At 42.3% G+C, this 25,922-nt stretch overlaps 3 protein-coding genes across 5 annotated transcripts in view; all 3 read left to right on the plus strand.

The window, feature by feature from the left end:
- Positions 1-208: 208 nt before the first annotated feature.
- wdr81 (WD repeat domain 81) lies at positions 209-16,977 on the plus strand. 2 transcript variants are annotated; one of them, XM_030393314.1, is made up of 12 exons: positions 209-338; positions 1,275-1,793; positions 5,410-8,987; positions 9,065-9,172; positions 9,315-9,514; positions 9,631-9,812; positions 10,480-10,645; positions 10,958-11,123; positions 11,247-12,065; positions 12,213-12,358; positions 12,520-12,702; positions 15,130-16,977. In XM_030393314.1, the coding sequence occupies exons 2-12, from the start codon at positions 1,432-1,434 to the stop codon at positions 15,454-15,456; spliced, it is 6,237 nt and encodes a 2,078-aa protein (XP_030249174.1). In that variant the 5' UTR covers positions 209-338; positions 1,275-1,431; the 3' UTR covers positions 15,457-16,977. The 2 variants fall into 2 exon arrangements, with proteins under 2 accessions (XP_030249174.1, XP_030249167.1); XM_030393307.1 differs by having other exon boundaries at positions 224-497.
- Positions 16,978-17,551: 574 nt separating this feature from the next.
- On the plus strand, positions 17,552-21,832 carry serpinf2b (serpin peptidase inhibitor, clade F (alpha-2 antiplasmin, pigment epithelium derived factor), member 2b). 2 transcript variants are annotated; one of them, XM_030393336.1, is made up of 10 exons: positions 17,552-17,710; positions 18,119-18,221; positions 18,328-18,396; positions 18,496-18,570; positions 18,707-18,992; positions 19,150-19,293; positions 19,464-19,652; positions 19,792-19,934; positions 20,755-20,959; positions 21,071-21,832. In XM_030393336.1, exons 3-10 carry the CDS (start codon positions 18,343-18,345, stop codon positions 21,421-21,423), a joined length of 1,449 nt encoding a protein of 482 aa, XP_030249196.1. In that variant the 5' UTR covers positions 17,552-17,710; positions 18,119-18,221; positions 18,328-18,342; the 3' UTR covers positions 21,424-21,832. The 2 variants fall into 2 exon arrangements, with proteins under 2 accessions (XP_030249196.1, XP_030249187.1); XM_030393327.1 differs by lacking the exon at positions 18,119-18,221.
- A 658-nt stretch (positions 21,833-22,490) lies between these two features.
- rpa1 (replication protein A1) overlaps positions 22,491-25,922 on the plus strand; it is a 28,725-nt gene continuing 25,293 nt past the window's right edge. Inside the window, exons 1-6 of the mRNA XM_030406107.1 lie at positions 22,491-22,750; positions 23,156-23,203; positions 23,501-23,579; positions 24,564-24,672; positions 24,807-24,895; positions 25,080-25,154. Of these exons, the coding sequence (XP_030261967.1) occupies positions 22,721-22,750; positions 23,156-23,203; positions 23,501-23,579; positions 24,564-24,672; positions 24,807-24,895; positions 25,080-25,154 (430 nt within the window). The 5' untranslated portion in view covers positions 22,491-22,720. The remainder of the gene's footprint in view (positions 22,751-23,155; positions 23,204-23,500; positions 23,580-24,563; positions 24,673-24,806; positions 24,896-25,079; positions 25,155-25,922) is intronic.

The raw sequence follows: 25,922 nt of genomic DNA on the forward strand, positions 1-25,922 counted from the left end.
TGATACAGGCTTGTTAGGTTTGACATTGGTGCCGTTGTAATTGTTAAATCAAATTGAATCATATCACAGACAGATATCTCCCTCTCCTCAGTCTAGAGAACAGTTGATTATGTACTTCTGCTCTGTACAGTGACCATAAAAGCCACTTCTGTATTGAGGACCATGTGCAGGTCGTTGAGGAAACAGCCTGCCTTGCAGCTGCAGCAGCAGCAGCAGTCACATGAGATGGGGCTGCTGTTGTGTCACGTGAGGTGTCGTTTCTAAAACATGGCTCCAACGAGCACAGAACAAAAACACCATCGGCCGGCTGACTGCTGTCTGTCTGCTGACACACATCGGTAAACATCACAAAATGGAGCATGTAGCTAGCTGTCGCCCCGCAGCACGTCCGTCTTTTATTAAGTTCATTTAGTGCGAAGTCATCATGCGTGAAGCCGGCGGTGCATCGTCAGCTTAACGCTAGCTAGCTAGCTGTCAACTGCTACAAGTGGTGAGAGGTGAGCTAAACATTAAACAGTGAGCGCTGTTGTTCTTTGTCTGTTGCTGTGTAATAACACTGGACATACATTAAATCGGTAGAACTGCTCTTTGTGTGAGTGATGTTAGTAACCATATAATGTTATTTTTGCTTGCTAGAGCCAACGATCGTAACGTTAGCCACTTCGCTAAGCTAACTTTTAGCATTAAGTTGACGTTACTTCCCCAATTCCCAACTTACTTCCTATTATTTCTAACATGAAAGAGCTCGTTAGTAGCTAAATGACAGATGAGCCTACATGTCTTGAAGCGTACAGTGTTCACAGCGGAGCTTTCTTATCTCCTGGGTGTTATCTCTGACGACCAGCTAGTAACCGAGCTAACGGTCCTCGAAATTCATTCAAACTTAGAACTGTTTTTCGTTTTCGGAAGTTGTCACAAGTAAAGTGAGTTATTAATTTTGTCAGATGCATTGAGTAGTACTTTTGCTCTTGGGAAATATTCAACTTAAATCAGTGCAATTTTTCCTTAAAGCAAACTTAGCCACGGGTGTAGAGTGGTGTGTTGAAAGGAAAGATGCAGCTCAGTCATGTGAGCTGAGCTCAAACTTTAGGGGCTTGTAGCTGAACAGGAAGTCACCATCTTCACCAATTTCACATCACAGGCATTGCAGCCACCAGCGTTTCTCCTCTGTTAAAAACAACCATCTCATCATCACAATGTTGCACCGTAGTATTATTGTAAAAGCAACACAAAAGCAGCAGTCGCTCAGCTAATTGTCCATTTATGCTTTTCAGTTATTCCCTCAGAGGGCCGGGCGGAAGAGGAGATTGATCTGCCCTTGATGACTTTGATTTCAAAATCCATGAATGTCTGAAAGTCATCCTTGTGGGAGACCGTGAGGCGCACGCAGCAGGACCTTGTGCAACTCTTGGCAAGCATTGGAGACTCACCATGGATTGGCTGATGCATGCGGTGGAGAAAGACTTGGGGGTTGACCGACGGCAGCAAGGCCCAGGTCCCCGTCCCAGGGAGCTTGTAGCCCTAGTTCCTATACGTTGGGTGATGGGCCTGAGGGAGAGGAGGATCATGCGCTGTGCCCGCTTTGACAGCATCAGTGAGGCAGAAGTTCGCACGTACCTTCAGTGTTCCCAGGCGAAGTTGCCTCCTGGCTGGACACGCGTGTGCATTCAGGGTCTGAGGAAAAGCAAACTGAGCTACAGATTGGCCAGAGACCCCTGCCTTCAACAAATGGAGTTCATGTCACAGGATTCTTATGTCAGAACCATGCAGTGTGTGTCACAACATAATGTCAGGTACGATTTATATTCAAATTTTCTACTGCACTGCTTGCCACTTTGCATTTGTGCTGAAGCTCAGTCAATGTAAAATTCTCATTTTAAGATGATTTGTTGTTCCCTTAACTCAGGGGTGTCCAAACTTTTTTCAAAGAGGGCCAGAATTGGTGAGGTGAAAATATGTGGGGGCCGACCATTCAGCACGACATTCTTTGAACCATAAACATTAAATGCAAATGAACTATTTCTTTAAATTTTTTATTGCAAATGGCATTCTTTCCATTTCTTCACATAGAAAACAAATAAATCTAAACTTTTTTTTTTTTTTTACCCAAATCACAAAAACTTTCAGGAAACTTAAACATATCTAGGTTCATTTGAAACATTGCATATTACTCACGAATAAATGCTCACTGTAAATTCAAAACAGCGTTATTTTCCTGTTCACATGGCTTATCTTCAGAAGTACAAAACATTGAGGGCCATAAGACTCAGTGTATATTCAAAACTGTGGTTTTGATCATCACAAAAATCAGTTCACTGAAATTTTGGAACTTATTCACCTCAGGTGACTGAACAAATAACTTGCCTGCACTAATGTGAAGGGTGATACTGAGATCTCGACTGCAGTAAGTAGGCCAGGTCTGGCTCAAAGACAGTGGTTTTGATGCGCAAGATGTCACGCAGGTGAGAGTCACTTAGTCTTGTCCTCATGCGGTTCTTGTTAAAGTTCATCACCGAGAATGTCTTCTCGCACAAGTATGTCGAGCCAAACAAGCTCAGCATTTTCTTAGCAAATGTTCGAATCTCTTGGAACCTGCCCTTATCCAGCTGCCGATAAAAGCTGACAAGAGGGAGCTGTTGGTACCGACTCCGACACTGAGCGTCACACTGCAGCTCAATGAGCTCCAGCTGCAGGTGGTCTGGAGCGCCATCAGGGTCCACGGAAAAAGGAGAGGAAAAAAGGGTGATGTCCTTTTCGATAGCTGCAAAATCCCCAAAGCGCTGTTGAAACTCCTCAGCCAGAGATGAGATGTCTGCTGCATACCTCCTCATTTGCGCACTGATATTGTTCTTTGGAAAACTGGTCACTATTTCATGCAGCACAGGGAAATGTGTGGCATTGGGCTGCGCTTGTGACAGGTGACTTCGGAAAAGTTGCAACTTGGTCCCAAAGGCTTTGATGTGTGAATACAGTTCGCTTACCACTGCATTTTGCCCCTGAAGGCTCGTGTTCAGCGCGTTCAGATGCCGTGTTATGCCAACCAAAAATCCTAAATCGACCAGCCAAACAGGATCAGATAGTTCTGGCATCGGTTGTCCCTTTTTTGCCAAGATTTGTCCGATTTCCTCCCTAAGAGAGTAGAAGCGCTGCAGTGCAGACCCCCGACTGAGCCATCTTACGTCGTTGTGATACACAACATCTCCGTATTCAGCCTGGATGTCGAGTAGAAACTGTTGAAACTGGCGGTGGCACAGGGCTTTGGAGCGAATATAATTAATAGCCTTTATCACCGGTTTCATAACATGATCATATTTCAGATGTTTGGCACAGAGAACTTGTTGGTGAATAATACAATGGAGTTTTATAGCTTCACCTCCTTCTTCACTGACTTTGTTACAGACGAGTGTTGATAATCCACTTTGTGCGCCAGCCATGGCAGGGGCGCCATCCGTAATAATCCCAGTGATTTTATTCCACGGTAGTTTCATGTCATCTACGGCGGAACAAACAGAAACAAATAAGTCTGTTCCTCTTGTTTGGTCCTTGAGGCTCTGAAGGTCAAGTAGCTCTTCACTCACGTTCATTTCATTGTCCACTCCTCTCAAAAAAATCAGTAGCTGAGCGGTGTCAGATGCATCCGTGCTTTCGTCGCAGGCTAACGAAAAAAAGTCGAACTCCGCTCCCTTTGCCTCAAACTGTCTCTTAATGTCAGATGAAACATCTTCGATTCTCCGTACTACAGTGTTCCGGGCCAGGCAAACATTGGCAAACTCTTGCTTCTTCTCAGGACAAATTTTCTCCACCATTTTCATCACGCAGTCCTTAATAAATTCACCCTCAGTAAAAGGTTTGCAGTGCTTGGCAATCAGCGTTGCCACCTCGTAGCTCGCCTTTGTGGCATTTTCATTTGACTCACGGGCTCTTGTGAAAAAACGCTGCTGTGCCGTTAAAACAGCTTCCAGTTGCTTCAATTTTTCACGGCGTTGGTTCCCAGCTAGCTTGTCGTAGTTAGCATGCTTCGTCTGGTAGTGCCTCTTGATATTGAATTCCTTGAAAACAGCCACAGTCTCTTGGCAAATTAGGCAAACACAGTTATTTCGTATTTCAGTGAAAAAATATTCCATTTTCCACTTGTCCTTGAAGCGGCGGCCCTCGCTGTCAACTTTCCTTTTTTTAGTTACCGTTGCCATCGTAGCTGTTCCAGCAATGGGCTGGAAAGGGTCACGCAAGGGTCACGCAGCTAGAGTGCGGCCACACCTCTGCACTGCCACCTTCTGGTGAAATGTAAAATAACTTTTGTATGCGTATAATACTGTAGTCAACAACAGTGCTGGCGGGGCGCATATTACTGATTTTATAACAGAGGCTGGGGGCCAGTGGAAATTTGAACACGGGCCGCTATTGGCCCCCGGGCCGGACTTTGGACATGCCTGCCTTAACTATTAACTGTTTAGTCATTATTTGTGAACAGTGATTACTCACATCCTAACAGCTTTTTGTGATCAATTTAAATAGAGCTTAGTTAATAAATTAGTTTATCGACAGAAATTAATCAGCAACAGTTTTATATGTTAACTGTTCAAGTAACTTATCCAGCAGAAATACCAAACCATCTCTGCTTCCACCCTCTAAAATATATAAACTAATACATGTGCACTTTTCAATTTACATTCATTGGATCTTGGATAGTTTAAAGATATGATTTTGGACTGTGTTATGTAGTACCTGAAGCATCACTTAAAATCTACTAAAACTTCCTTTTTAGTCTTTTTTTTTTTAATCCAACGAGCTTCATTTAGACCTATTTCTACCTTCTTTGATTAAGATTGGGTTTCCTCATTCAGTTTTACTTGCACAAGTTCATTGGGCAATTTTTTTAATAACAGTAGGTGTTTTTACTCTTGGTTGTAGCTTTTGAGAGGTTTCCATTGTAAAAAAGTCAAAGTAGTTGGTCACCAACAATTTCAATAATTTGTCATTCGGTTTGAGTCATTTTTTCTTCCTCTTAAATGTGAATATTCTCTGGAATATTTTCTCCTCTTCAGTCGTCTGTGACATTTAACTGAATATCTTTGGATTGAGAACAAAACAGGACATTTGAGATGGTCAGCTTGAACGGACATTGGTAAACGCTTATCAACATTTTTCAAAATTTTCTGACATTTTGTGTACCAAGCAACTAATCCTTTAATCAAGAAAATTATATAATAGATTAATGAACAATGAAAATTATCCTTAGTTGCAGCTCTACATGTTAGACAATTGAATTCTGAGACGAGATGTCAGGTTAAATTCTTGACTTCTATGAAGATGTATGTATGAGTTTGAAATACCTTAATGGTAATTGAGTAGAACATGTTTGAGATACTAATGTATCAGCTTTTCTGTTGCTTTGTTTCTCTTTTCTAGGAACCTGTGGCGTGAAGCTCATTACAAACTTGTGCAGGCGTATGCAGGAGCTGGTGAGCAGATGCATACTGCAGCTGTAGATGCAGTGCGTCATGCTTTACAGAAGCTCTTCAATTCCACATTCGTTTCATCTGACAAAGTGTCGCCATCCCTTTCTCCAGCCAGAGAAAAAGAGAAAGAAAATTACTTGCCATCAAGTTCATCCTGTTTTTCCAAGTCTCAGTTAGACCATCTGTGTCCTAATGTTCTTCCTGCAGAGTGTCTGCTGGAGACGGCAGAGATGCTCTACGTGATTCTACCTTACACTCAGTATTCACTCCACGATATCGTCTCCTTCAGCCCAGCCAAGCTCGCTAACAGCCACGCCAAAGTGTTGTTCATTCTCTACCAGTTACTAACAGCCCTGCAGGCATGTCATGCAGCAGGTCTGTCTTGTGGAGAGCTCTCGCTGCAAGACATAGCAGTAGATGAGCAGCTCTGCAGCCGTCTCAAACTGAACCTTGCCCATTACGAGGATCTGGGGGCGGAAGGGGATGCTAACGGTCATATTACTGGCAGACAAGTGCCAAAAAGTGTCCTGCCCAGGGACAACTCATGTGAGAGCCAACAGAACAAGAGACTTTGCAAAGACTGTTTTGGTGAGCTCAAGACATTGGTTCTGGATTGGGTTCATGGACGAGTCAGTAATTTCCGCTACCTGATGGAACTGAACAGGCTAGCAGGACGGCGAGAAGGAGACCCTAATTATCACCCAGTGCTGCCTTGGGTGGTGGATTTCACTGTGCCATTTGGGAAATTCCGTGACCTCAGGAGGTCAAAGTTTAGGCTCAATAAGGGCGATAAGCAGCTGGACTTCACATATGAGATGACCAAAGAGGCTTTGGCAGCTGCAGTGGGTAATGGGGTAGGTGGAAGCGGCGTGGGTGGAGACCTCAGCGGCTCTGTAGGTGCTGGTTGTGCTGGACAGCCTGAACACCTCCATGTACCTCATCACATATCTGATGTGCTGTCAGACATTACCTACTATGTCTACAAAGCCCGGCAGACACCCAAATCAGTTTTGTGCAGCCATGTCAGATCCCAGTGGGAGCCCAATGAATACCCTGCCAGCATGGAGCGCATGCAGAGCTGGACCCCTGATGAGTGCATTCCAGAGTTCTACATAGATCCCTCCATTTTCCGCTCTATCCACCCAGACATGCCAGACCTGGATGTGCCTCCCTGGTGCAAGTCAGTTGAGGAGTTTATTGAGGTCCATCGGCGCCTTCTGGAGAGTAGAGAGGTGTCCCAGCATTTGCATCACTGGATAGATCTCACATTTGGCCATAAGCTATCTGGTAAAGAAGCTGTCAAGGCCAAGAATGTGTGCCTGCACCTGGTGGACAACCATACTAACCTGACTACCTATGGAGTAGTTCAACTGTTTGACCAGCCCCATCCGCCCCGCTTATCTCCTTCCCAGTACGCCCCAGCAGAACCTCCTCTCCTTGGCCTTGCTGCTCTCAATGTGCCTTCTCTACGCATCCCTCAAATAGACACCATGGCTGACACTGTGGATGGAATGGTGCCAGAGTCCACAGGGTGTGAGTCCAGTGGCTGGACCATGGTGGACAGAGATGAAGAGCTCGAACAAGGTATGGAAGCTTTGGACTCATTGGCCGCCGCTGGCTCATCCAGTTCTGTGTCCTGCTCTGTGCCAATGCCAAGCATCAGTACAGCTGGAGGAAAGATGGGAGGAGAGCACACAGCACTTATTGTATCTCAGTCCCCCAGTTCATTCCCCGGGGATTTCACAAGTGGCTTAGGCCCTGGTTTACGCACTGCCATGTTACAAAGAGGTGGGCCAACGAACAAAAAACATGGGGAGGGGAGTGTGACCACCAACAACGTAGAGGAAATCAAGATCGTCCTCCCCGAAGGCTTCAACCCATTGCAGCCTTTGGAAGAACTGGAGAAGTTGAACAATTTCCTGGTGAAGAGTCTGCACGCTGAAGTGTGGCATCCTGCAGGATCTGCTGGCTGCATGAGAGATGGTGTGATGATTGAATCGCTACCCTCTCTTACACAACTCTACCAAAGAGACATGCAGGCCCTTGGTGTTCTCATCGCTGAGATATTCTACTCCTCTAAACTGAGAGGACTAAAACCAGGAAACTCCCTTAGACAGCGTTTCCAAGCTGTCATGAAGCTATGCTCTGCTAGTCTCCGTGATGTGCCACTGTCTTTGCATCATGCCCTTGAGACCCTGCTGCTAATGGAGAAGCACTCTGGAACGGCACACAGAGAATTACCAGACTGCCCACGTCCACTTCTTTTCAAATATGACCCCATCTGTGATGGTCTGCCTCCTCCAAACCCCTGCCAGTTGTTGAACTCAATCATCACCCCCTTTCCTTTCCCTTCCTATTTTGCAGCACTTCATCGTTTCATCTTTTCCTACCACACCAAGATGGAGACTACTTGTAGTCTTCAAGGAAGAGATGTTGTCTTTCACCTGTGGCAGCAGCTTGAGACACTGTTGAGAGGTAACATCACAGCTGAAGGTCTCGAGATTCTCTTGCCCTTCATTCTAGCCCTTATGCTTGAGGAGTCCACTGCTGTCTATGCTGCTTGGTACCTTTTCGAGCCCATCTCTAGAGTGCTCGGTCCCAGAAATGCAAACAAATACTTACTGAAGCCCCTGATCAACGTTTATGAAAACCCTAACTGTCTGCGTGGACGGTTCTATCTTTATACTGACTGCTTCATTCTACAGCTGATTGTGAGGCTTGGCTTGCAGGCGTTTCTATCCAGCTTACTCCCCCATGTGCTGCAGGTCATCACTGGCTTTGAAAGCTGCATCTCAGGCTCGGCTGGGGGTGCTTGCAAAGGGCTGAGGGGAGGCACATGTAATCTAGGAGAGGAGGAAGAAGAGGACTTTCAGTGTGGTGAGGTGCGGTCATCTTCTGGGTCTGTTAGTGGTAATATGGGAGGTAGCAGTGGACCCACTGGAGGAGTCGGTGTGGTTGGAGATGCAGGACTAGTCGATTACTCCTCTGGCATCAGTCTAAATGACCAAGTGTTTCTCTCAGAGGCAGAGGACTTTCAGAATGGGTTTTATGTCAACAGTGGAGCAGGGGTGGCTGCTGGGAAACAGCAGAGCCAAAACTCTGCTGCCAAAGATCAAGACCAAGAGTCGCTAAGTGTGGGGAAACTAAGTGACAAAAGCAGCACAAGTGAGCTCTCACTGGGTGATGGAGACTCAATGCGGGATCGAGCCAGTCTCAAATCAGCTGACAGCAGCCAGGACCTGAAACATGCTAGCGAGGGAGAGGAGGGAGGGGAGCTGGAGGAAGAAGAGGTGACTGAGACTAATGAGAGTAGAGAGGGGACAGACAACAGTGCTGTTCCCAACATGGAGCTCACGCTCTCTGGTTGCACAGAAGCTTCAGGAGCCACAGTAGCCACTCTGGAAGGTGACTTTGTGAATGGAATGGCGCTGGAAGAGGCTGAGAAAAGCAATGTGGGAGAGCAGGACGAGGATGACGACCACGATCCATCAGAAGAGTCTGAGGAGAAAGAGCACAAGATTCTTCTAGGTGAGTGAATGATTGATGTTTATGTAAACTATGTGTTAATTGACTGATTAATGTCTATGTCTTGTCTCCACACACAGATACAGTCTGCAAAACAGTTCGATGGCTGTCAGCAAAGCTCGGACCAACAGTGACGTCTCGATTTGTAGCCAGAAATTTGCTGCGATTGCTCACAAACTGTTACATCGGTATGTCAATTTACACATAAAACTTTCTTTGCCTAAATCTGTACACCTATATTTTACAAGACCATGATCTGGAGTTTTTGTCTTACAAACATGCCTTTCATGTTTTCTTCTCCACTTTCCTTCTCATGTTCTCTGCCTGCAGGAATTGAGAAACATCAGTTTGTGGCCCCCACATCAGAGGAGAGCAGTCTGGAGAGTGTGGGAATGGGCAGTGTGTATGAGAAGAAACCTGTTGTTGGTGACCACACAGCAGGGCCTGTGTTGGAATGTCTCATCTACATAGCTCAACTTTATGGAGAGCCTGTACTCACTTACCAGTACTTGCCCTATATAGGATATCTGGTATGGCCCAAAATAAAGAAAACATATAATTAAACACATAAAACCTTTTAAGGAAACTATTTGTCTAAAAACATGAACAAAATGTGCTTTAATCTCACGACTGTGTATATTTCCAGGTTTCGCCGCCCTCATCACAGCGTCTCAATACGCGGAAGGAGGCCAGTCTGCTCGGCGCCGTTGCACTTTCACAGAAGATCATTGTCTTTCTCTCTGATGCCACACTAATGGACATGCTTATGAAGATCAATCAGGATGTGCTCCTGCCACTGCTGGACCTGCTCACCACTCCTCGAATGGGGTAAATAACACACATTACAAACACACACATACTCGAGATGTATGTTGAGTCATAACGAAAGATGAGCGAGAACACCATTATCTGTGTCTGTTCAACCTACTAAATTATTTGTGTCTTGGACCGAGCGTGGCTTAAAGAAGAAGTGTATGGTCCTTATACCAGAAGTTAATTTAGGCCTGAAATGTACATGGGCTGATCAGATGTATCCATATATATAGTTAGTTTGATTTTTTTTTTTTTGACAGAACAGCTTAATTTATGATTCAATTGAGCTATTTTGTTTATTTTTATAAAAACTTCACTGTATAACTTCAGTCATCTATGCAATAATAGTACTTACACATCTTACGTGGATGATACTCATTTCAGCAGGTAATTCCTCAACCCAAGTTATAACTTCCTGGGAACGTCATCTAGTTTAAGGACTCATTTTTCACTTGTTTTCTGCCCAGCACCTCATATTATTTTGCATTTGGATGTATATGCTTTCGCATACTCTTTAAATAATTTATGATTGTTTTCAATTATTCAAACACATAGCACATAACAGAATGTTGCAACCAGATTGTTTTGATTTTTATTTGTCACACATTGAATTAGATTTTGTATGTCTATTTCAAAAATGCCACAATAGATCTGTCATTCATCCTCTGCTTGCTGTGCACAGGTTCCCCAGCGGGGTGCAGACACGTACTGCCGTCTGTCTCAAGACACTCAGCCTGATGGCTCTCATCTGTCTGCGCATCGGGAGGGAGATGGTGCAACAGCATATGGCTGACACTCTGCGTCGGTTCTTTGCTGTTTTCTCTCTACTGCATTCTCTGCAGCATCAGGTATGCACACCCCAACACAACAAACACCACATAGCACATGAAGACTGAGAACCCTCACGTCAAATTTACTTCTAGAGTGCTCTCAACAAGCAGATGTGTCAAAAAGGGATTTACAAAAACAAAACAAAACACAAAGGCAGATGAAAATACGGAACGAAAATAAAAACGTGACAGAAACAACGACAGAGCGTCAGAATGTTTTGCCTTGTTGCATCAGATAATTTAAAGGGTTCTTCATGTATTTGCACCCATTTCTGTTCGAAACGAAACTGTAAATACATAGATGTGGTGACTGTCTTTCTTACACTGCAGCTGGACAGTGCCCCTCGCAGAGTTGTAGGAGAAGTCACGGTCGTGGACGTCTGTACACCTGAGGAGTCGAATGTGACATATGAGTTGGGGGTATTGGAGGAGCTGCAGACTGTATTTAACCCTGAGATGGCTCATGCCTCTTACATCCCCTTCTATTGCCTCATAGGTAGGAAATGCCAAATACAAAATACCGTATCTGGCAGGAAATGGACAGTATCCTCTGTGCTAAAATCAAGTATATTTTTACACCCCGGAGGTATAAATCAATGCTTTATTGTGATTTCTGTAGGTGATGTAGCAATTCGGAAACTGGTCCCCAACCACGAGCTGGTCTGGCAGTTGGCCCAGTCGTACCACCAGAGTGTGAGCCAGGGGATTCCAGAGACGAACCTTACAACAGTGTCCAGGGTGCCTCCTTCCTCTGTGGGTCTCTCTTCGGGTTTTGCCAGACGTGTAGGTTGTAGCCCATTCCCTGCTCCTTCGACTAGCTCCACCCAGCTAGGAGATTCCCTCCCTGAGTCTGGCACATTTGGAAGCCACCTGGTAGGAAACCGTATCCAAGTGTCTCGGGATGCTGATTATGATGGCAGCCCGAACTTGGGCAGCTCATGGGGACGGTCCAGCCATACCACCCCCATCATCACCACTGCCTCCACTTTCACCACTCCATCTGTTGGCACTGCTTCCTTTTCCTCCTCCTGGGTGACAGGACCCACCCTAGAAGACAGTGCTCTGAAGCAGGACCTCCCTCGCAGTGGCCGCTCCCTGCAAGGCAACTGGCTGGCGTACTGGCAGTATGAGATCGGCCTCAACCAGCAGGATCCACATTTCCACTTCCACCAGATCCGCCTGCAGAGCTTCCTGGGTCACTCTGGCACCACAAAGTGTTTGGCACCTCTGGCAGGAGAAGATTACTTCCTTTCTGGGAGTAAAGACAAGACTGTGAAACTCTGGCCCCTTTATAACCATGGTGATGGAACTCAGGAAGTAGAGCCCCGGCTGACATACAACGACCATCGAAAGTCAGTCTTTTATGTTGGACAGCTGGAGGCTTCACAGGAAGTAGTAAGCTGTGATGGTAGTATACATCTGTGGGACCAGTATACAGGTAAGAGAAATCAAGACTAATGTATTCTGCTCATGATTACAACTGTGCTTCTCTAAAATTGTTCATGTTATGAGAAGATGCAAGACTCAAATGGGTGGAACGAAAATTACTGTACTATTCTAACAACACTATATCTGTCGGCCACAGGCAAGCAGATCCGCTCGTATGAAGCTGTGGATGGGAAGAATCCAATCACAGCTGTCACCACCATGCCAGCTCCCCACTGCAGTGTTGTGTTTGGCAGTGCAGATTCTGTTCTCCGCTTCATTGATCCTCGCAAACCAGGACTGCAGGTAGCAATTTCACTTAGCAAGCTCATTCCGTTAAGCCCTTATCCAAAGTCCGGCATCCATCAATTATCAATCATTGCTGTGATTTCCAAGCACTTTTTACACGTCTCCACTATAGAGTTATTTTAGCCTTGACAGTGACAAATCTTCCCCTCCATCCCCAGCATGAATTCCGTCTGGCATACAACAATGTGAGCGCCGGGCTCATCCGCTACCTGGCAGTGAGCCCTTCAGGCCGCACTGTGGCTGCAGGGTTCTCATCTGGATTCATTGTTCTGCTAGACGCACGTACTGGACTTATTCTGAAGGGCTGGCCGGCTCATGAGGGAGACATCCTCCAAATGAAGGTATAGAGAGAGTTTGTGTGTCGTTTTCTTTTACTTACTTCATAATAACTGGGTGGCTGTGGCTCAGTGGGTAGAGCGGGTCGTCTAGTGATCGGAAGGTCACGAGTTCGAATCTCGGCTCCCTCTAGTTGCATGTCGAAGTGTCCTTGAGCAAGATACTGAACCCCAAACTGCTCCTGATGAGCAGTTGGCGCCTTGCAGTCTCCGTCATCAGTGTATGAATGTGTGTTTGAATGGGTGAATGTGGCATGTATTGTACAGCGCTTTGAGCTGTCGTTAGAAAAGCAATATAAAAATGCAGACCATTTACCATTTAACTGAGCAGGCTGCCCCCCTACAATAATCTTGTAGTCAGTGTTAGGATAGGTATTGTTAGGATTTTATCAATACTACTACCTATTTATACCCCTTATTTATACCCTACGGTTTGTTTCTTTATCAGTATTTTTAATAGTTCTTTGTCATTAAAGCTAATTCTTTTTGAAAAAATGTATTTTAGAAAAAAGACGAAACTTAGAACAGGAATAGAACTAAAGACATAAAATACTCAAAGTTTGGGCCTTTTGAAAATAAACTTATGAATTAAAATGCATCCATTGCATTATGGAGTCTCTTTTGGTTCAGTCAAAAAAAACCACATTTTTTAACACTTATAAAAATATATAGTATTAGTATATCACTTCTGCAACAATTCAATATTGTAATGCCATAAAATATTAGAAGCTCCCAAGTGGGTGAATACTAAATACTATATTAGACTTTATGTGATAAGGGTATACAGAAATATTTGGTATTTGCTGGTTGTGAAGTTGAACATGTGTCACTTTCTTGTTTGAGGAGGTCATACCTTGCTCAAATGATGGCCACGCACTAACTTGAACCCTTGCAACATTAAGTACTCATATTCAACGCAAGACGTGGGCCGGCAGACGCAGGTCATCCAGTGTGTCACATAAATGGGTGGTTGAAACTTGTAGTAGCCATACAGAGTGGATTGTTTGGGGGGGGGGGGGGGGGGGGTTGAATGATCAGTATACCATTAAATACAACAGGCCTCTAGGCTTTTACTGTTAGAAGGATAAATTCTGTTTATTTGTTGTTCAATTATAAAACCAGTTAAGTGTTACCATAAAATCTCTTTTGAGCATCAAGCACAGAGAGCCACAGGAGGCAGTATACAGTCATGGTCAAATGTTTGTACAAGGTTACATCAATGTTTTTTTGTGAAAAGTAGTATATGTTCCTCTTATTCCATCACAGGAAAGTGGTAGTTGCAGAAATCATTGGAACTCTAGTTTGCCTTGATATGCATGATCCTCACAAGTGTGTGTAAACTTTTGGCCACGACTATAAACTGTATTCGAGTCGAGGTTTTACCAATAGTTTTCAAAATGTGCAGGTGTAGTGTTCATTTATTTTGAACTGCGTACCATACATGTTTCAACCCAAGCTGTTACACAACATCAGCAGATTTCCAAAAAACATCTTCTTGAAACCTGTTGTGAGAGCCTGTTACTGTATTCCTGGACCACCTCGTGTGCTCAAGCCAGAAGGTGTGGCTGTACGTTGTGAGTAGTCATGTGATAAATATTCAAGAAGACGAACAGCCAAATGGCTTTTATTTTGACATTCCCCAAAGGTAGTGGGGGAGAGATATGAAGTGGTGCAGAGATGGTGAAAGTTGTACCCAGCAAATCTGTTGTCAACAGAGCGCAAGGATGAGCAAACTTTATTTAACCCCAAATTAGGTCAAGGATTGTAGCTCTAGTTTTAAAGGCACAAGCTTACGCAAATATGGACACAGGTTACTCATTAGAAAGACCACATCGGTTCTTATTGGTACATTCATATTACTCAGGCTTCCCCTCAATTGTTTGTTGTATTAATCACTGGATTTTTAGCTGGGACAAACAAAGTTATAATCTTGTATTATTTCAAATACATTTTGTCGAAATATCAAAATAATTCCAGGTACTGTACTCCTTGCTAAATGTTCTAACTTTATAGGTTCTGGAACATGAGTTTAACAAAACAGCTGTAAACTGCGTTCTCATTGATCTGTCTGTATACAGTATATGTGTCACATGTTTCTGTTTAAAAGACATTTTAATATGAAATAACCATTAAAGGGTAACTTCACCAGTTTTACGCCTTAAAGTGTGTTTACAGGTCTTGAGGAGTACTACTGCATATATGGAAAAAAAGTAGTATAAAGTGTTTTGTGGCTCCAGAGGAACCTATTATTACAGTAGTGCTTACCAAGACCCGTAAACACACATCATGTTTTTCTACGTTTTTTAAGTATTCAGAAGATTTCAACTGCATTGCTTGGTGTTTAATCACAAATCTTGAGGAGATGTTGGAGAACTCACACTGGCAGTGTTTACTTAAACACTTAGTGTCCTTTCTTGTGTTTTTACTTTTCAGGCTGCAGAAGGAAACCTGGTCATCAGCTCCTCCACTGACTACACACTCACTGTATGGAAAGATCTGGAACACAAGCCTCTCCGCCAGTACAAGTCACAGTCAGACCCCATTCACGCCTTTGACCTTTACGGTTCTGAGATTGTAACTGGGACAGTGGCTAACAAGATCGGGGTGTACTCCATGGCAGACATCTCCCTGAGCCCTCTTAGCAGCACAAAGCTGAGCTCGGAGAACTTCCGCGGCACTCTGACCAGCCTGGCGGTCCTGCCCACCAAGAGGCTCTTGCTGCTGGGCTCTGAGAACGGGGCCATCCGGTTATTAGCTTAGGAAAAATGGCTCCCAGCTACACTAAACTCTCTTAGCACTGACCTTGAAAGTGTCTTAATCGTGAAGACACCAGGTGTCTGAGCTCTTTCTGTCCCTTCTCCTGTACTTGGGGTCCGTTGTACTGGTGGGGCAGTTTTTCGGCTCCACTAAATTGCTTTTTGAATGAAGCAGCACAAGTAAAGGCATTGTATAAGCTACATGTCTAATGAATCTTGCCACTCTGGCTGTTAGCACCGGATTTGATGAACAGGAAACATGTGCCACGCAGTAAACATCTATCATGTACAGTAAAGCCCATGATTTTTAAAAAAGCCTATAAATGTATAGATAGTATATAATAGCAAATTCTTATTTTGACAAGGTCATTTGTTCCTTTGACAAGGTAAGTTATTCTGTTCAAAAGAATGAATCAGAAGACGTGCTCAGGAAGGTGGAACCAGACACGGTTCTTATGTAGTGTTTACACTTTCCAAATAGATGCATAACAACACCAAAAATACATTGACCTCAACTTTCATTTCCCTTGATGTTAGATTACATGCGTATCCAAATGCACTGATTAAACTATGCAGTATTTGTAGATCATTTGTTTGTGTTGGCATCACTCCATCTTTCATGAGAGTTGTTTCACATTAGATTGTTGATACATCTTGAACAATAAAAGTACACTCACTGTTTTGTCGACAGTCTCGGTGCATCTTCTCAGAGCAGAAGACGCTTCAATGGGTCGTCGCACACAAAAGTAAATTGCTGATGCACAGCCTTTATTCTACTGCACAAGTATGGCCTGAATTGTAACATTTAGATTCTCTCTCAGATTTTAAGGACTGAATGTTTTTATCCACTAATAAATTACTTGAAGTTGCTTTGGGGCTTTTAAACAGTTGATTTAGCAGTCAATCCTGTAGCAACAAACCGGCAGTGCATCTAGGCAGATACCACTTTGACTAGACTCACCACTTTCTGATTCCTGACTACAGAAGCTAACATAGGAGCAGTCCATGCCAAGATAAAACAGTTTTGTATTTCAACATTTATATGAAACGGCATATGAATATTATCAGAAAATGCCAATTGAGGTTGTAAATCAATAAAAACGTAGTTTATCTTGCTGCAGTAGAGATTTTTTGCTCCTTAGACCAAGCTCAATTTCCATTAAACTCTTAATAAATTCAAGTTACTAAACGGCCACTAGCACCAACGATCAAAGCTCTCCCCTTTGTATGAGTTTTATTACTGTCATACTGTAAAACACAGTTTGCCTACTTTTCTAATTATTTGCCCAAAGCTCAAAATGCTCTGACAAGCGTATTATACCTTTTGATATTTTGTGTTTTTTGTAAATCTGGAGTGAAAGCTCAATAATCCTAAAACAACAAACTCTGTTTTAAAAAAGAATACGATTTGTAGTTGCATATTGATCATTGGTTACAAGTGTTCCAGTATCTCTTTGAACATTTCAAGACAAATCAATGAGAAAGCTTATTTATTAACTGGATTAATAAAAAAGTAAAAAAGAAAGATTTTGCCTCCATGTTTTTTATTTGTGTGTTCCAGTTGTTCTGTGTGATTCACCTGCATTCATCATGACTCCCAGCTTTACTTTCTGATCTTGGCTGAGTCATTAGAGCTCAGTTTGGACAAAGTCCCCTCTTGTGTTTGCAGTCGGCTGTCATGTGATTTAGAAGATATCACTTTTGCTTAGTGGTGAAATTTGACCAAATCGTTCGAGCAAGTTTGTTGTTGTCTTAAATTCTTTCCCTCTCTTGAGAAATTGTTGGTCACAACATTAAGCCAGCCATGATTTTTAGAAAAATCAGTAAAGTTTGGCTGAATGTTCTGTGAAGATAGAAATCTGTCAACGCCAGGGGTTTCTGGGAAATGTGGGCTTGTGTCCTCTGATGTCAGCAAACTGTATTTGTTTGCCCACACAGCGTAGGATTAACCCCACTTTGGCAATTAATCTGTCATGTTTCCCGTCAAAGATTTAGTTGTGTCACAATGTTATCACCTGCTCATTGAGATGCAAAACTGCTAAGCGTGTCAGTCTTCAATATTTAACCCTGGACAAGTCTCAATAGCTGCATTTACAAACAAATAGTGGCTTAAACAAGGCCCGATCAATGCAAGTTGATGTTTAACTGCTTGCTGAGCAAGTGCCAATCTTTTACTCTCAGGAATTCTGCCATCCGCAGTCACTTAGTCGCTCCTTTTTTGGACAAGGCAGCAGGTTTTTTACTAATTTAAATTGAAGGTAAGATCAAATATTTTCTCATAAACGTCTTGGAACACTGTGGGATGTCTGAATAATTTGAAGATTTAGTGGAATATGCAGCATTTTACTTAGTTGTTCATAGATTGCTCATGTTTGTGCATGGTCTGCAAATGAGTCTATGGTGCACTACTGTTTTATTTTTTTTAAACATTTGCATATTTTATGTTCATGTGAATACAGAACCTCTCTCACCACTACAAGGCTCAATATTGTTTTTGCCTACACAAGTGAAATTTAGTACATAGCCTATAATAATGTTTTATTGAACAATAAATCTGCAAAATTAGGATGTGGTTCAAGACGGCCTGGATGTGAGAGCACACACTTCGCAGTTTCTTTGTGGAGATCCTGTCTACAAATTCCATTTGTGTGGCTTTCACACTTTAGGCATACTTCCAGATGATCTGGCCTCCCTTAAAAGAGAGGGTGACTTAGTAGTACAGAAGTGTTTGAGATCAGCAGACTATACTTATCAAACTATAAACAAAAGGTGAGTGTTCTGCTTTTAGAGGTTTGCATGTGAGATGTATGCATCTTAAAAAGTACCGTAACCAAGTGTGTTTTTTTTTAACCAACATAATTTGTCTCTCTTACAGTTTTGTTTTAAGGACATGGACTTTCATCTGACACTCCTGTTCATCTGTCTCTGCTGCCAAGGAGTCACTGTAAAGCCCTGAAATTATTTATAAATCACTTTTTGGATTATGCTTGACGATATAACACTGGTATGAATTGTAATTTTCTGCTGTCTGTCTGCTCAACAGAATGCTGAGGTGGCAGACAATGAGTCAATCCCTTTGGTGCCTCTCATTCCTCTGATGCCCAGCCACCCCATACAGGTGAGAGGCAAAAATAGAAATATTTGGACATTTTTTGTTAAGTTTTTTGTTTTATTGTCCTCGTTTTTGCTGGCTGTCTAGATTCACAGAAAACGTGTCCTTGCATGTTTAACTCGTTCCTGTTCCTGCCTTTTAGAAAGCAGAAAACGAAAGTACAGCACAACCAGGAACGACATACACCACAGAAGCACCTGAAAATGTAACAGCCACAACTAATAGGACCAACGGGGGCTCATCAGAGGAGGAACAAGATGAGGACTGTCTGTCTATTGGCCGTAGCCCACAGTCCAGAGAGGCCATCGCTGCTGCCATTCAGAAACTGGGAGTGCAGCTGCTGCAGAACCTGGAGACGTCGGCAGAGCAGCCAAATGTCATCATATCTCCCTTCAGCATATCATTAGCGCTCTCCCAGTTGGCCTTAGGTATGCATGTCCTGCTGCTTTTACTTGGCACATTGTGCCTAAACAGCCAATTTTCCACATGTATTCTCTCACCACATTTAAAAAATTGTGTCAGCAATTTGCCCAAGTTTATAGTCGTCTGGAGACCGTCACAGTATTGCACCCCTCCTCTTTACAGGTGCAGTAAATGAGACACAGGAGCTGCTGATGCATCATCTCCATGAAAACACTCTCCCCTGCTACCACCAGTCTCTGCATAATGTCTTAATGCAGCTCAGGAACAATGACCTGCAGATTGCCACACGTATCTTCCTGCGCCAAGGTTACTACCTAGAAATGACTAGGAGAGCATTTTTAAATGTACTATGAAGTTGAGACTGCACAGCTCCTGCATGCAGAAACATTCATTTGATTTTATTTTCAATATTGATTTAGGGAGCGATTTTAAGAGAAATGAAGTCTCAGAGGGTGTGTGTTCATTATGTCTTGTAGAGTTTCAGCCAAAGCAAGACTTTGTCGATGAATCTCAGCGGTTATACGACTCAGAGCCAGCGATCTTGGAGAGCCTGCAGCAGATAAACGACTGGGTGGACAACGCAACAAACGGAGTGATGACCGACTTCCTGTCTGCTCTGCCACCCAATCTGCTCCTCATGCTCATCAATGCTGTCCATTTCAAAGGTGAAATGTGCTCTTGTTCACCTAATTAGCCTTTTTCCCCCTAAGATTACGCATTCCCCCGAGACCCCAATGGAAATTTTGAGTGAAATTTCACTGTGTTTGTATTTTACTGAGACACCCTTGTCCACGTTACCCACAGGAGAGTGGAAAGCTCGATTCGACCCACGTTTCACCTCCAGAGGTGTGTTCTACCTTGATGACAAACACATGGTGGATGTGGAAGTGATGGAAGATGCCAAACATCCCTTGAGTTTATTTATTGATAATGAACTGGAGGCTCAGGTACAACATCACTCAGTCTTTATGGTCTAATCGGTGTCCCCATTTTATCATACAAGGGGAGACACTACAGATCAATAGGGTAACATTTTTAACTGATAAACATCACCATGAATCTTCCCCAGTTGATTACTTACATTTAGACAATTATTATTTTTTTTGCATTACAAGTTTTCTGTCAAAACTTCTCTTATATAGTTAAAAATGCACTTCTTTGCAGTTTTCAAGACCATAAATTCTTCTTTCATTTTGTTGAGATATTAAAGTCAGAGGTTTCTACAGAGGAACTTTTGGATATCTTTTTTTTTATCACACATAAATCAGAAAATACTGTCAACAGCCATCACAAAATCAATTTTTGTCATGTTTTTAAGGAAAGAAATATTAAATAAATCGGGGAGTGAATTATTTATGAACCAGCCTCTCTGTGAAAACCTTCAGAATATAGTTTGGAGTGGAACTGGAAAGAAAGTTTGGTGTATGTATGTTACACATACATACACCAAAAAATGACCCATGTGTTAGACAATTCCACACAATGTTAAAAAATTGTAAAAAAGAATCAAAATGTTAAGTAATAGATATTACCTTGAAATGTCCTCCTGTTGATCACTTACATTAAGACAATTCTTTTTTTTTTATATATGTCGAATCACAAAATAACCACCCAAATGTGTACTTTGGAGTTTTTCTTTCCACTAATCGGACACAAGTGATGTTATGGAAGCAAAATAGCCCAAGATCTAACAATGTATGAACAGACAGTGTTTTCACTTGTACTGTCTTCCCTTTCACTACAACATCATGTCTTCTTCCTGTGCAGGTAGCGAGATTCCCATTTCAGAAGCTCATGAGCTTGTTGGTGGTCATGCCTTTGTCCGGCCAGGTGAATGTGTCTTCACTTTCTGCGAAGCTGAACGTCTCAGACCTGTATAATCGTCTGCCCAAGGAGAGGGCTGTTCAAGTCAAAGTCCCAAAATTCAAACTGGAGTATGCTCAAGAGCTGCAAGATGTGTTTACTAAATTAGGTATGTCCTAATTATTTTCCGCATGTTCTTTTCACCACATAAACACTGTTATAACTTGATAGAAGTTGTAAACACGCTCAAATTGACCCTGTCCTCTCTGCTCTGTGTTAGGACTCGGAGAGATGTTTTCCAGTCCGAACTTGGCTGAGATTTCAGACGGCCCCCTCCTGGTGTCCAGCGTGCTGCACAAGTCCAGCATGGAGATAAATGAGGAGGGTGCAGAGGCGGCTGCAGCCACCAGTGTGGTCATCTCACGGGCATCCAGCCCCGTTTTCCACCTGATCCAACCCTTCTTCTTCGCCCTAATGGATGATATGACACAAGTACCGATCTTCATGGGTGTCATCAACAACCCAAATCCTGGAGCTCCTCTGTTGCAGAGAGGAGACCAAGGAAGCAAAGATAAAGTGGGATTCCCATTTGATAAGAATCATGTTGGCACATTTGGAGGCCCACCTAAGTAGGGACTGATACTGTTATCCCAGGGAAGACCAAGACCTCTGATTGTACAGATTAAATGTACAATATCGCTTAGCTGGATCAGAATGTGTGTGCAAACTTCATATGTGTCTTTATGTCATTGTAGAATAAACACACTGCGTAGCCAAGTATCCCATGTAAAAAAACAAATATTTCTTTGAAAAAAATGTCAGTTTTGCTGCATGAGATGATTGTCCTGGTCAAGTCAATTCTTAAAATTATAAGATGACACCAGAAATAGTTCATTAAATGCCTACAACCTTTAGATTTCCTAGGTTTCAAAATGTAAGGTCATTGTCACACCATGACTGCACTATTTTGTATGTAGTTTAATTTTGAAAGATGTCATCTATTATCTAATGAGGTAATAAATCTTAATGATTTGAATCACAACCTGTCAAGGTCATGTGTTTTATTGTCTCCTGGAACTAAAAATCTGTAACTGTGGCCTAATCTAATGGCAAATTGGTGCATTTAAGATAATGGGAAACTATATAACTAATTGCAATTCTGCATACATTCACTTTAAATGTACTTAGGCAGGTATGTAACTTGTAGCTGATAGTTCTGTCCTTTCAGTTTTCCCCTTGTCTCTGTGACAAAACAAGTGATTGATTAAAATGGTGCCATTATGATTAAATGCAATGAAAAAGAAAATGGGAATTGCAGAAATCTCATATCTGTTTTCAAAAAATGTTGTTTTGTTTACAGTCATAATTGTAATTTATTGTATTTATCTTTATGAATGATTGTTCACTTTATCTAATATGTAACTTCCATGGCAAAAGAGCATGCAAGGGGAAAAAAACGAAGATAAATGGGTATCTCTTGCACAACTTTGTGTGTGAATTGTAATTTAAATTATTTTGGCAAGATAACCACCTTGAAAACACAATACAATGACTGGTAGTTTTTGTTTACATGCTTTCAAACAATAGCTGTCGTGGAGTACGAAGTATTCTATCTTCCTATGTCTTTGAACGCATCGTATTGAGCGCCTGACGTCACGATAATGCTTGGCGCTTACCTTCCTATAACTGCTCTCCGGTCAGCATGGTCTTGTTTGAGTGTTCAGCACCGACAAAGTACAAACTGAGCTTAGATCAGTGAGCGGAAACGGAAACTGGAGCGACACAGACGGCGCTTGGCGCGTTTGTCCAAGCTGTTGGCGGCAACGGCACAATTCAGCTAGTGCTGTCAGTGTCAGAAGTATTCAGTCGACTGTCCGGCTAAAACTTCAGCAAACTCGCGTTTTAGTCGCTAATTCATCTCCTCGCAAACATGACGAAGCTTACAGAGGGCGCGATAGAGGTAAGGGTTCAAATAATGAGCTAAAACATGATTTTAGAAACGAAAACTGCCGCAGTTGAAGATGATTTGGTGCAGTATGAACTGCAGTCTTTGTTCAGCTGGTGTTAACAAGCAGCATTTGCTTGTATTTCCACTGAAAGTCCAAAAACAACGGGCGTTAGTCAGCGCTAGCTTAATGTTATATTAGCAATACTGTTAACGTCTGCATTTTTGGAAAATATAAACTTTTGCTAGCGTATACACCGTCGAAGTTGAGTACTTGAGGTAATACTGGATGTGATAATTGAGTTATCTTTGTGCAAATATAACGTTTCCAGCCGTTGTCAGGTGAAACATCGTGTAAAATATCTACTAAGTTAGCTTGTAAACGAGTGGGTTAAGCTAACGAACGGTTTATGTTTACAGGTTCTATCAAGTGGCAATGGTGCCAACGACGTAGTGCTTCAGGTGGCGGTAAGTAACAAAAAAACAAAGATCACACAGCGTTTCCTAACTTCGCTGTTCAGCAACTACACCCCTGCTGACTTCCCTCTCTAAGTAGTTGGTAACAATGAAAACCGACAACACACACCCTCCTTATGTCCTCTGGAATCTGATCAATTACTCAGAATTCAGGGTCAGATTATTCTGCAAACCAAAGCTGCATCTATTCCATCGTGGAAAAGTGCATTTAAGATCATATAACACAGCTCATAACTCAAAGTATTAATATATAAGTTATTTAACATTTTCATTTATATCCCCTTTCAGAATATTCGCAAGATTGACAGTGGAAACGGTCCACCTCGCTATCGAGTGATGATGAGTGATGGGCGGCACACTCTGTCCTGTAAGTACATTATTCCTCAACACAGCAGAAAAGCAGATGGGATATATACAAGTGATTATTGCAAAGTATTATTATTTGTTCTGACTGATGTTTGACTGATGTTTCCGTGTTGATATTATCTCTATAAAAGGTGAATGTGGGTGGCATTTTGATGGGTAGTACAAGACAGGTGTTGAATAATATGCAGGGTTTGATTGGCTTTTACAGAAGATTGTGAATTTTATTTAATTTTTTTTTAACACAGAATGTGAGATATGCATGAGGTCAAAGACTGGCTGACTGTTATTATTCTCAAGAACACTTTGTTCTCATAGTTTGTCTGGCATGTCTCCCTTCAGAACCCAAAAAAGTTAATGCCCCCCACCCAACAATTTTTTGTTAGTCATTAACAATTATAATGGATCAACTAGTAAAAAATAAAAATAAAAAAGGACCCAAATTGAATTGTAGTGAAATGAAGGTCAGAATGATAACGTTAGAAAACAGTTTTATGTATTTTGCATACATAAATCTTATTTATTCAACTTTGTTCCAATTCGTATCTTTCTCACTTCCCAGTGTGATCTGGAAGATTTCAATGTCTCGAATAAATGGGAGAACTTCTTGTCAAATATTATCTTTGTTTATTGATCTTTAAAACAGTTTATTGAGACCACTGATGCTGTGCATCAACAACTGAAAGTGTCTGTATCAACAACCTATGAAAAAGACTCAACAATCAACTTATCTTTATTCAGAATTACTCACTCCAACTTTAATACAATTCAACTTGCACTTAAAGAGATTTGTTTTCACCCCACACTTTGACCAGAGATATTTAAATGGGTTGGACTCAAACAGATTTTAGTTTTATTAATAAATAAATGAAAAACAAACATAAAACTCCAGTAACTATCGACTATCAGACACCCTGCCATTTCCTTAGTTGAATAAACCATTACTGCCCTGTCTGATTTTTTTGGTCATTCTTCTACACCTTTACAGCCTTCATGCTCTCAACTCAGCTAAATTTCATGGCTGATGAGAACAAACTGGTCCCGAACTGCATCTGCCTGCTGAAGAGGCATGTGACTAATATACTGAAGGATGGACGGTAAGCAGTTTCTCTACACATTTTTTATCTTTATATCCAGACTGTCTATACAACTGTGAGCATATTATGTAATTTTCCAAGACTAGACACATACAAGGCTTCTTTCTGCTGTTTACGGTGATGTCTTACTACAGACGGGTGGTAATCATTTTGGAAATGGATATCTTGAAGCCTGCTGAAGATGTAGCTGGAAGAATAGGCGACCCCACTCCTTACACTGAGGGTAAGTCTTCGAAACACATTTCATCATATTTGCTGCTTACTGAAAATGTAATGTTTGTCTTGAAGCAGTGCTCAGTAAATATAGCATAACAGTATGAAGTGAGATTGATATTTACATACACACCCATACATGATGGGGTACAGTGTCACTGCAGGCTCAGACTAATGTCAACTCTTCCTTGCAGGTCAGGGTAAGGGCACACAGGCAGCGCCAAACCCTGAACCCCGCCCTCCACTGCAGCAGCAAAACAGGAACGAGAGTGAGCACAAGTTTTTATTTTTAACTCTTAAAATAGATGAATAGGTTCAGAATACAACAGAATGCACTACAAAAATAGTTCATAAGTGACCACTAGATGGCAGCATTTCTCTACTGCTTCCTATAATTTGGGTGACCCATAGATTTACAGGCCACAATTAATTCTGACAACCCCGCTGAGGAACCTTTTCATTTTTTAGCTTTCTCAAGAGTTTTTTCCCCATCTGTTATTGATGCTCATTTTCCATAGCTCCTCTATTTCATGTGACTGCTTTAACAACTGTGAGGCTCCGCTAATGGGTAGCTGTCTCTGCCTCTGCCTGTCAGTCATGACATTTATCTTGTTTGGATGCACAAACAAATACATTGCAGCACATGGTACCTGGAGAGTGTACATTAGCCCCCATTAGCAAACAGATTTTAAGAAACACTCACAGTTTGTGTAAAAGATAAGTGGTGTATCACTGCAGAGCAAACGTCTTGGACTGGGAGAGATCTGCAATCCAGCTGTCAGAAGGCTTTTTCAGTCCTCCAAGTGTATGTCATAGCAGGTATTCATCCCTTTAATCTGCCATGTGGGAATTTAGGTTGTGGCAAGTACCCTCCTCATCAGCACAGTCATTGTTCATTTCTCTGTATGTGCTGCTTGATCTGGGGGCTTAATTACCAGAAGTGCAGTGGTTGGCAAAGTGGGAGGACTTAAGTGGACACTTTGAACTCTAATCCTCCGCGTGAGATGCACACAAATCAAATGTGCAGCGCTTGTTCA

Source organism: Sparus aurata, chromosome 2 (genome assembly GCF_900880675.1).
Source record: "Sparus aurata chromosome 2, fSpaAur1.1, whole genome shotgun sequence".
Classification (NCBI taxonomy): Eukaryota; Metazoa; Chordata; class Actinopteri; order Spariformes; family Sparidae; genus Sparus; species Sparus aurata.

Excerpts from the sequence above, each read along its gene's own strand:
- wdr81 (XM_030393314.1), top strand. The coding sequence starts at position 1,432 with ATGGATTGGCTGATGCATGCGGTGGAGAAAGACTTGGGGGTTGACCGA. Across the intron at positions 9,173-9,314 it reads GCTCACAAACTGTTACATCG|GAATTGAGAAACATCAGTTT; the intron begins GTATGTCAATTT and ends CTCTGCCTGCAG. Across the intron at positions 12,359-12,519 it reads CTCGCAAACCAGGACTGCAG|CATGAATTCCGTCTGGCATA; the intron begins GTAGCAATTTCA and ends CTCCATCCCCAG.
- serpinf2b (XM_030393336.1), top strand. The coding sequence starts at position 18,343 with ATGGACTTTCATCTGACACTCCTGTTCATCTGTCTCTGCTGCCAAGGA. Across the intron at positions 18,571-18,706 it reads TGCCCAGCCACCCCATACAG|AAAGCAGAAAACGAAAGTAC; the intron begins GTGAGAGGCAAA and ends CCTGCCTTTTAG. Across the intron at positions 18,993-19,149 it reads GCTCTCCCAGTTGGCCTTAG|GTGCAGTAAATGAGACACAG; the intron begins GTATGCATGTCC and ends TCCTCTTTACAG.